The following is an 11,402-nucleotide window of genomic DNA, read 5'->3' on the forward strand; positions in this document are numbered from 1 at the left end:
ATTTCTCACGTTGCCGTAGTTAAATAGTGCAGTGGTACCGTGTCGAAGTGCAGAAGGAACGCAAGAATACGCCGGGAGCGAAACAAACACGCTACATCCAAAAGAGACGGGTCGCCGAACAGGCGAACTTCACATGCGCAACCGGCCTCGCTGGCTTTCTACATGCGCACTCCATGGATGTGCACTTTCCCGTGCGAACTTTCACATGCGAATTTCACATGCGCAACCGGCCTTCGCATGCATCTTTCGCGCCTGGCATGCCGCTAGCTTGTTGCTAGGTGACGCAAGAAAAAGAAGCCGAAAAGTATAAGTTCATTTACTCGCAAAACTTTTTCGTTTTAGCGGGAAAGAATTTAAAAAAAAAAGTTTGTCTGTAAGTTCATTTCACTTTTTTTTTTGCGATACTCGCGTCAACTAACGGATGGGATTAACACTAGCCGTGACGTTTTTCCTGTCGCCAATTTTCACCGAGTGCCCCCGCTTGTTGAATTTCTTTCCCTATGGTAACAGTATCGAATGTTATAATGCCCAACCCGGACTGTAAAATGCCATCTCGCAGCGAAATTTCAGCAACAATAAAGCAGCACTAAGGGCAAAGAGAGAGATAGACAGAAAAGCACAAGCAAGGAAGCTGACCAGGTCAACGTTACTAGACTAGGTTCAGTTATCAAACTCCCGTGACTGCCGGGACCCACCACCGATCCTCGTATCTCGTGGCGCTGCTGTCGCACTTTGCTCGGTCAGCACGACGCGGACGGGGCGACGAAGCACTGTCCGTTGTTTATCTGTTTTGGCGCGTTGTATACATGCGTGTTTTGCTGCAGTCTCGGTGCAACTTTGCGACACTCTTGTGCTTTTAAATGCCGTGTGCGTTTTGAGGAGTTTACGGGCCGTATCATCCAATTTTATTTAGTGACGCGAATGCATATTTATGCACCGTTCCCGCAGCGAGAACCTACTTTGAATGTGCAAGTCTGCTCGCAAGCGAGCAACGCTCACGTAGGCTTCAACATTGCACGTGTGAATGTGGTGCTCTGATGAAAGAAATAGTGCTAGCTTAATTTGTTTTTCATCCCGAAATGAAGTGCTGAGAGTGTGCATATATCGTGTGTCGCAGCTAACTTCAGCCAGAGCTTTAATATATGCGAATGCCACGTAGCTGTAGACAACCAAGGTAATGTTGTTTGCCGTCGCTTGGAAATATTCAAATTAATTTTTAATCCACCAAGTCAAGTATTGCGTAATTAATTAATTAAGTAACACTTGCATGTTATTTTTTAAATATTTCTTAGCTGATGTATTATTTAATTAATTCGCTTAGTTATATAATTCATTGCCAACACCAAAGGTCGAGGCTTACACTCTCACCAACGACCGTGGGTTCCAGTGCCTTAATTACCTATATATTAATTAACTCCGCCTTAATTACCACGAAAGTAAGTGGGTTCGACTTCCTCCAATGCTCGTGGGTTCGAGTGTCGTGATGAACTCTGTCATAATTATTCCTGTGCCTTAATTATCTCTACCTTGATTAACTTCGCCTTAATGAACACCAGAGGTCGCGTGTTGGACTCCCACTAAAGGTCGTGGGTTCGAGTGCCTTAACCGCATCTTAGAAACTGGACCTTAATTAACATCGCCCTAATTGACACCAACGGTCGCTGGTTCGAAAGGTTCCCCCAATGGTCGTATGTTCGAGGGCCTTCCCTCTACTTTAATCAACTGTGCCTTAATTAACTTCGTCTAATTCACTCTCCTTAATCCACGCTGCCTTAACTGGCGTTGTGAACTGCCTCGATTGATTCGCTTGGGCAACCGTCACTTTTTTGGGCCATCGCGTGGTGGCGCTAACATCGCCTCATGAGCCATACCATGCGTTCGCATTATTTATTAATTAGTACTAAGCAGCAACAGCTGATTACAACTACTAATCAGCTACTTACAGCTACTTATCAGCAACAGCTAATTAATAGAGCGCAGTGGACGGCCGGGGCTGCTGCTGCCCTGGACTAAGGACTCCACAGCGCACTCCGGGGCAGCGCAGCAGCATTTTCACAGCTACGTAAAATTTTTTAATCAATCTCATAAACGCGAGACTATACAAACATTTAAAGACGCATCGGTGAAAACACTTGCTGAGTACGTAAGTTGCGAAGTCGGAGAACTCGAGCCCCTTCGCCGACGCAGAGCTGCGCCCGCGTAGAGCTACCTGCGGTGCTCCCGCCCTCTGGCGGCAAACCAAGACACGGGGGCACCCGCGATGTACGGCGCCAACGGAGAGTTCAACCACCGAAGCCAGTGTAGTAACGTTGGACCAGGTTGCATCTGGTTTGCTAACAAATACTAGGGCAGGGAGACGAAAACGGGCGGCAAAGAAAAATGCAAGGGAGAAAGAAAGGAATAATAAGTGATCCGCGCGCGCACACAACAGCGTTCACCGCGCGAAGGCTGTCGCAGAGCTCAGAAATCTTCAAAAAGCGCAGCAGCGCTCTTGTGGCTCACTGCACCGATGACGGTTCAGTCCATGGTCCCAATATTTTGATTGCGATCGCGCTTATGTGGACTTTCCAGGAGAATTTTCGCCGCCATCCCCATGAGGTGCCGTATAATGTGCAATGTGATAAAATCTTATCGCACCCACTGCGGACGTCTCCTCCTCAAGCCTGACCGTGGCTGCGCATGGCACGGCCCTCGCGCCCTATCTATCAGTAATGTGGGGCGGGTGCAAAAGTTTCGCGACCCGAGATAGCTGGTACCGGCACGTGCGCTGTTTTTCCGCGCGCCTAGTGTTGGAGGTAGCGTAATCTCAAGTTTCTGGGACGCCTAGAAGCGCGAAGCAGCACGAAGCGTTCGTTACCCCGCTGCCGGCGCTCTTTCTTAATAACACCATAGTTGCGACAGCGAATGTTCGCGGTCATCGAGTGAGATCGCTTCATGTTTGCCTGCGCAGGCGTGATATCATACTTGTTAATTTAATTATAAGCGAATATGTACTATAATTTTTATGGCCAATAAAACTACGAACCTAGCTTACTGCATGTAGTTGCCTAATACTTTGTTATCGCTATCGATGTTTTGCCTTTTTGGCTTAGCTGATACTTTTTTTCTTCTGTGAACTCTCTCTCGTCCGGTCGGCTTGAATTGGCGCACGCACTGTCGGTTTTTCATTCTCAAATGAAGGACATTAGATGAGGACATGTTCTCGTCGCAATCGCAGACGCTCCATCATGCCCATATAAGGGAAAATCATGATACAAGCAAGATAGCGCCGTAAGGACGAGGGACAAGTTGAAACAGGACAAGCGCTAACCAAGCGCTAACTTTCAACAAATATTTTATTGCGGATCTGGAGAATATATATACACCCATCCGCAGAAAGGAGGGAGGTAAACTACCACGTGCTGACTATGACAAAAATGCAAGGTCTCTATATATATATATATATATATATATATATATATATACAAAGCCACTGGTGGCCAACTGACGCAATCATCCCCTGCCCGTGCGATCTCGGTAGATTCTTTGATTTCCTTAGTTAAGCTACTGCGATGGTGATACACGGCAACAGTCTGATCAAACACAAGACGGCAAGGTGGCTACGCGTCACATATTTTGCAATGAGCTGCCAGTTTTCCCGTCTTCGTAAGGAAACAGTAGGCGCACTTAAAAGCGACGCTTAATCACAAGCGGCACAGTACAAATGCGTCGCATCGAGATAGACCAGGTGGTAGTCGGAGGCGCATTGAAGGGTCAGCGGAATGCAGTCGCGAGTTGGCACATTCCTCTGAAATCCGATGTTCTAGAGCTTTGCGACGAGCAAGCAGACGAAGTTGCCACGCCGGACTTGTTAATTGGCGGGAGGCGCGGCTTTGTTGGCTCTTTCGTTGCCCATGATGCCCCATTGACCCAGCATATAATCAAATTTCAGTAAGCCCACAATATATCTTTACAAGTTGTGAGAAAAACGCAGGTCACCGTATTAAAATGGCGACGACCGCTTCACACACGGATGCTAGTCCCTGTAAGTGCTTTGGAGGGTTTAATTCAGCCGTGAGCCCAACGGTGAGAGTAGCGAAGGCATGAGAAAACCAATAATCAAAGTTTTCCTCAGACCCATTTTGGAAATCATAGGGAGGCGAGTTCCTCGTAAAGCAATACGCAATCAGATGGCATAATCTTTACAAACTTGCCCGAAATGATTTTTTTTAACTTGTAGGTGTCCCAGGATTACAGCATACACATTCGACGTTGCGCGCGCAGAATATGCGGAACAACCTTTGTGGAAGTTATACTTATCCCGTTTTTTTTGCGTGTGTTTTCTTTCCATGGCAGTGAACATAAGGTTCTTGGCCGTCGATGGCAAGCTTAAGCCATCAGAAAGCATCTTCAGACTGGAAGTACGGGTAGGTACTGTTTGCACTGCTATAGCAACTCGGCGTATGTAACAAATCTTGCGGGTTAAACGTACACAAAACAAACTGTCTTCTTTTTTTGATTAATACACCTGCATCATTATTTCAATATCATGAGGTTCGATATCACTTGCCAAGTGAATTTTTTCTTTTGTTTATTCACCTAAAGCATGAAAGAGAGAATTGTCATCCACCCGGCTTGTAGCACGAAGCTACAAAGGAAACCAAGCGGGTTTCTTCGAAAGAAAGCTTTTCAGTTTAAGAAAAAATCGTCCTAGTCCGCCTCCTAGTGTATTCTGTATATTTTGTCAACCTACGTAGAATCGAAAGACATCTTGTCCTAAAGGAGAGCACGAATAAAGGCCCCGGGTGGCGCTAGTTTTGATGAAAGTGTTTGACTTCGTCAGCCTTTCTACAGGAGGACCTTTTGGGCAAGTCCTCTTATCTTCTAGCCCTAACACTCTTGTTAAACTCTTCTGAAAAAAAAAGAGCTCTCTTAGCAAAAGACATTTGTCAACGCTCGGCACTGGTTTGAAATCGTTGGACACAGGGCCGCAGACATGGTAAACATAGGTATAGTCCCTTTTGAGTTTTTGACAAAGGTGGGGGAGATGTTGAAGAGTGCCAGCTCATTAGTCTTAGCTGACTCGCATGGAATTTCACAACATGTAACCTTTAATCCATAACCATAGCCATCATAATCTTTCAGTGCAGTGTCTAATTTTACCATGACGACCATACATCTTGGCTGCCTGTTAATAACTCGGAGCATGCCGATTGTACGTGTGTTTGAGAATAACTATTGCTTTGTAACAAGGGCAGTCCACAAAAATGGTAAAGGTTTTCTGGGTGCAGGCAGTGGGTAAGTGCTAAAGAAGGTGCACATGGACAGCAAACGAGCGCTCGATGTGCCCATTGAGACCGCTGGCGTAGGCGCTCAAATAGCTTTTAATTCTAGTCAATCAATTAATTTGGTCTAGCTTCAACCGCCACTCCTCCCAATCAAACAGAGCGAAAGACGAAACGGCGAGGAGGTTCACCAGATGAATGACGGTTAACCGCCTCACCCTGCAATGCCTATGAAATATGACGGTGCTCTGATGTAACGATAAATGCATCATAAGCATGCAAGCATTGTGCCCGCACACCCCTTTCTGCACGCTCACGGCTCACTCAGCTTTTTATTGGAAGAATAAATGGACTAACTTGTTTTATAAATCACCATGCACACTGAAGCTCTAATCACATTCAAGCGTCGGCCGCGCCCTGGAACGCGTCTAGGCGCATACGCACATGTTTAATTAAGTCAGTGTTCGCCATGCGATTCAGCTAAACGCAGTCCAGTCAGGGAGCGATGTGAACGCGGAAGACGCCGATTCCAGGCGCGGCCCCTGGCGCTCTTGGCACATGCTCTCGCATCTTCGCTCATCATGCGGGGTGCATTGCTGAGGCCTCAAGTCATGTGGAAGCGCGCGATGACTCGCGCACTGAGCGCGACTTAAGGAAACTTCGCCCATAATATCTACAAAATGCGCCGATGTGAGCGCTTTAGGACGGATAAAAATACGTGTGGCACCTAATTTCTGGCTTTCGGAGCTTGCACAGTAACAGGACCTTCGAGGGGGCGTATTTCGGTGTTCTCAGTCTCGCACTTTCCGTTGCAGAATCCCCAAAATGTGATCGTCGAAAGGACGGAATTTCAGCCCAGCAGAGATTTGCTTCTCACGCACACCTATCAACTACCTGAGCGCACGCTTCTCGGAGAGTGGTCACTCGTCGTCAAGTACGGATACAACGTATGGCTGGCCCTACTCCTAATCACGGATATTAATGACTTGAAAAGAAAGTTTAGCGCCATGCAAAATACAGTCGAAAATCAGAACAACAATGTTTGCGCAGAGGAAGTTAGCTTCTTAAAGGCCCCATAAATTGGCATTTGTTTTACAAACGGTCGTGCGCTAGCAGTCCAAACGATCTTATTTTTCTCAAGTATCACGTATCAAGTATCATGTCTCCTCAAGTTTATTCCTATTCAAATATTATGTCATGTTTAAAGGATTGTTCTAAAAACAACAGATTGATCAATGCACATGACACCTTGCTGATGATTATTATGCAGTAACGTTTTGAAAAAAAAAAGTGATAGTTTAGTTTTGCCATGGATACGTTCCGCGATAAAACTGTTCAATAGCTGAAAAAAAACTTTGATACTGAATCATCGCTCTCTCTCTTTCTCTCTCTCTCTCTTTCTTTCTTTTTTAACATACAGTTTCAACAAAACACCACGTCTACGTTCCTGGTCGATAAGTACGGTGAGTGTGCAAATAATATAGATCGTTTGAAAATAAATAATACCATGTTCCATTTCATCTAGTATACAGAGTTTTGTGCATGTTTGTAATTTACGATGCCGAAACAATTCCGCTGCGTCAATTGAAAAATTTTGTGCCTAAACGTCTCAAAACGAACACAATACTGCTGGTGCTACTATACTATGCCTAATAGCTTTTATTTACTACAGAGAAAGAGGGACTCTTTATTAGAAAAAACAAAATTTTGCCGGCGCGTATATAACCGCTGGCATGCTACTCTGTATAGGGATGGGGAATGGCATTAAAAGATTCCAGAGGAAGGTCGGAGAAAAAGAGAATAAAAATGAATGTAAAATGTGCAAGTGGACCTGACAATAATATTTACAGGTGACTAGGCGGGTAAATTTGGGCTTTTGTATATGAAATGTTTTATCTTTAAAGCTTTCCTATTTGACGAATTTCTCACAGGTATTTGAACAAAAAATCCAAAACCCGCCGCTGTTTTGAAGGGCCGGGCATTGGACCTAAGGTGCTCGGTAACGTTAACGGATCGTGGCAAATCATGTCCACTTGTTGCTCAAAAAATTGTCTCTTGTCACGGTACGCAGGGCATTCTAGTAATATGTGCTCCATTGTCTCCAAGTTGCCACAATTATCACAGTAGGGATTAGTGGTAAGCCCTATGCGGTACAGATATTTGTTCGTGTATGCCACGTTCAGTCGAAGACGATGGTACAATGTCTCTAAGTGTCCAGGAAGTTGTCGCGGAATTTTTGGTCTCATTTCTGGATCACTGTAACGCAGGAAGTTATCTTGGGGAACCGGCAGATTCCCGATGCGGTATTTTTCTTGATAGGCATATTTTTTTTGCCATGTTTGAAGCGTCGGCTTTTGTAAAAAATATTTTTTTGAAATTGCGGTATTGGAGTCCATTTCGTGCAGCTTCATCCGCTTTTTCATTTTCCGAAATACCCGTATGGCCAGGTATCCACTGGAACTTGATGCAATGCCCAGCAATCTTAGCCTTGTGGTGAAAATAAGCAATGTCAAATGCTGCAGGTTTATTATTAAAACGTTTCACATACTTTGTAGGGCTGCTCTTGAATCCGTGAAAATCACCCACGTCTTTGGCGGCGGCTGTCGAAGTACATACACAAGGGCCTCCTTAATGCCATATAGCTCTGCTGAAGTAGATGATGTCGCTCGCTCAAGACGAAATGATAATCGTTGCCCTGTAGAGGGAACAAAAAGTCCGCACGATGAGCGATGCAGAGTTGTAGAGCCATCTATGAAAATGTGCGTTGCAGCTGCGTATTCTTTGTGCATATATTCCGAAGATATCTGATAAGTCGCTGCTTGAGGCATTTCCTTTTTCGCGCTGATTCCAGGGATATATGGCACGATTTCCAGTAGGGACAGTGTCCATGGTGAAATGTTTCGTGGCATAATTTGTGACGCCTGAGCAGGAATAGAAATTGATAAGCCTCTGACGGCCTGTCCAAAGCTAGATGTAGCACGGGTTCTAGAAATATCCTTTAAAAAGTGGGTCTTCGTATGAATGACGTGTCGGAGGTGAATCCGAAGTGTCTCCTGCGAAGATAGCACTACAAGAGGCAGGCATCCAGCTTCTGCTACAGTTCCTGAGCGGGACGACCCGTTCGGAAGGCCAAGACATACGCGAAGGCAGTTGTTCCGTGCTACCTCAAGTTTTCTCTTGCTTGTGGGAGACATTTTGTGCAGGATAATAATAATAATATTTGGGGTTTTACGTGCCAAAACCACTTTCTGATTATGAGGCACGCCGTAGTGGAGGACTCCGGAAATTTTGACCACCTGGGGTTCTTTAACGTGCACCTAAATCTAAGCACACGGGTGTTTTCGCATTTCGCCCCCATCGAAATGCGGCCGCCGTGGCCAGGATTCGATCCCGTGATTGTGCAGGATAGGGAAGTAATATCGTAGTGTTCCGTCGACGTAGGCCTTATGGAGGAGCACCATTGATTGACAGTAGCTGCCCCACTGTGATCCGGCTAAAAATCGGAATACGTGCGACGCCGAGGAAATCTTCTAACTCAGTTTTTTTCGCTTGAGGCGACCATGTGAGGTTCCTATCGATCGTCCCTCCAAGAAACCTTTGTGTCTTGACGTATGGAAGGGTACGACCACCCAACACCAGTGGATATATTTCCGTACACCTCCACGTGAAAGCCATAGCAACGCTTTTGTCAAAAAAGGTGGAGGGACTTACAACGACATAGCAACGCTTTTGTCGGGGGACGATTTCAGACCCCTTAGATTTAGGTGGGCCGATATATTTGTGAGCGCTCGCTGGAGACGTTGTTGGGTGGTACTGCGGGAACGCGCCGCGCTCCAAATGCAGATGTCGTCCGCACACAGTGTGATTTTCACGCCACGGGGCAGGTTTCTTCTCATATGGATCAGGACTAAATGAAATAATACCGGGCTTAACACAGCTCCTTGTGGCACTGCCTTCTCGACAGCATAAAGCGCCGTGGGGCCATCCGGGGTACACATGAAAAGTTGGCGTCTTTGAAGATAGTCTTCAATCCATGCGTAAAGCCGTCCTCCAAGACCAAGAGTTTCCAAAGCGTCAAGTATCGCTTTATGATAGACCGAATCATATGCTGCCTTAATGTCAAAAAATAATGCAGTAGGTGTGTTTCCACAGACCAATTCCTCTTCAATTGATGAGACCAAGGCAATGACATTATCAACTGCGAACCTATTTTGCCAAAACCCATTTATTTCCTCCGGGTAAACTTTTGTAGTTTCCAGGAACCAATTTAGTCGTTTGTGAATCATTTTTTCGAATAGCTTCCCTACGCAGCTAAGCATAGATGTGGATCTGAAGGAGGCGTGATTTGTCGGCTGCTTCCCTGGCTTCAATATAGGAATAACTTTCGCAAGCTCCCATTCCGTAGGAACCTCCCCAGTTATCGATGAGGCGTTGTAGTACTCCAGAAGGAGGCGTTGTAGTACTCCAGTACTCCGTAAACGAGATGTGTGGCATAGATTTGCGAGCGCTTCATAACTCACACCGTCATGGCCAGGTGATGATCGCTTATTTGCGTCGCCGACTGCTGCCATGAGCTCTACAATTGTGAATGGTAATTCTAAGTCAGGAAGGGTCGCTCGAGGTGGACTAGGCTGATGACTTGCAATTTGCCGAGAAGGTTGTGCCCCGCTGGAAAGGAGCCTACAGTACTGCTCTGCCACCTCTTTCAGGGATGCGCACTCGTGTAATGAGATGGCGATAAAAGGATAAAGCTGTTGCGGCTCTTTGCGAATGCCTCTGACGACTCGCCAGATTTTGCTCAGCGGCTGTCGTATGTCCAGTGTCCCACAAAAGTCCCTCCACCTTTTTCGGTTCACTTTGGTGAGGTAACGCCGTATATGTCTTTGTGCCCGTCGACAAGTTCTGAGGTCTTGGATATTCTTAGTACGTGGAGCCTTCCTTTCGGCACGCCTTCGAATGGCGCATAACCTTTCGAATTCCGCGTCGTTAATAGGTACATACATTACAATGCTTAGTGGCGAAGTGGGTACTTTGTTTGAAGCAATGAGCTATTTTCGGTAATTCTGCGTTCGTAATCGAGGCTGTGATCCTTTTGTCTACGGCTGCTGTGTAAGCTTGCCAGTCTACCGACTTCGGTTTCACATTTCTGGGCGACGTCCGAAAATGAAGGGTAGAGATTAGGATCGGGTAGCGATCAATACCTCGAGTCTCGAAATCTGTATACCATCCGAACATAGGGGCCACTTGACTTGATGCGAATGTGACATCAATGTAGCTAACAGTCTTCGGATTTTTTAGGTATGTTATGCTGTCATCGTTCAAGGGCTCTATATTGTATTTTGCAAGAAGCTTCGCCAGCTTAGCACCCCGAGCACATGAATGTGAACTGCCCCAGATCTCGTTATGTGCGATAAAATCGCCACAAATAATATGTGGAGATTGAGTGCTTGTCAACAAGGTTTCCAATCTTGACACGTCGAAAGGTGATCCTGGTTCCAAGTAGACGCCGTTCAGGGTAAACACTTTAGATACAATCACTGTGGTTGCGCAAATATATTCATTCTTGTCATGTGGTGCTATGTCAATCACAGAGGCAGGCACGTCGTTGCGAAATCCAGCGAGCAGTCGGCTAATTCTGTTTTGTCGCCTTGAATGATAAAAATAATAACCCTTTATCCTAAACTGCTTGTCGACGCGAGACTCGGAAATGACCATAAAAGGGAATCGGTACACTCGTGCAAGATGCATAAAGTCTGCTAACTTCGAGCGCAAGCCGCGAGCGTTCCACTGGAATATAGTACATGTGTTTGTTGGCGGACACCGCTTGTGAGACGATTGTTGGCGAAGCCATCGTTGCTACTGCGAAGAATCACGGCGTAGCACCGTCAAAGAAGACGACCCCAGCGGTTCCAAAGTGAGGACGGCCTCTACCTCAGGGATGCTTTTAAATGATGGACTGGCACAGAGAATAGCCTTGGTTGCTGCGAACATCATGGGAATCAGCATACTTGATATTTTATTTACAGCGCTACCATCTAACAGCTTTTCTTGGTTCTTCCTGTTCTTCTGCTGCGACCTTGGGGACGCGTTGTTGTTGTGGGCCTGAGGCTATATCACTTGAGGGATTTGATTGACTCT

At 46.0% G+C, this 11,402-nt stretch overlaps 1 protein-coding gene across 1 annotated transcript in view; it reads left to right on the forward strand.

Moving 5' to 3' along the window:
- The window catches only part of LOC139054242 (A.superbus venom factor 1-like), a 124,497-nt gene that overhangs the window by 14,295 nt on the left and 98,800 nt on the right, over window positions 1-11,402 (forward strand). The window contains exons 4-6 of the mRNA XM_070530955.1: window positions 4,336-4,406; window positions 6,080-6,211; window positions 6,685-6,727. Coding sequence (XP_070387056.1) covers window positions 4,336-4,406; window positions 6,080-6,211; window positions 6,685-6,727 — 246 coding nt within the window. The remainder of the gene's footprint in view (window positions 1-4,335; window positions 4,407-6,079; window positions 6,212-6,684; window positions 6,728-11,402) is intronic.

This window comes from Dermacentor albipictus, chromosome 1, assembly GCF_038994185.2.
Source record: "Dermacentor albipictus isolate Rhodes 1998 colony chromosome 1, USDA_Dalb.pri_finalv2, whole genome shotgun sequence".
Classification (NCBI taxonomy): domain Eukaryota; kingdom Metazoa; phylum Arthropoda; class Arachnida; order Ixodida; family Ixodidae; genus Dermacentor; species Dermacentor albipictus.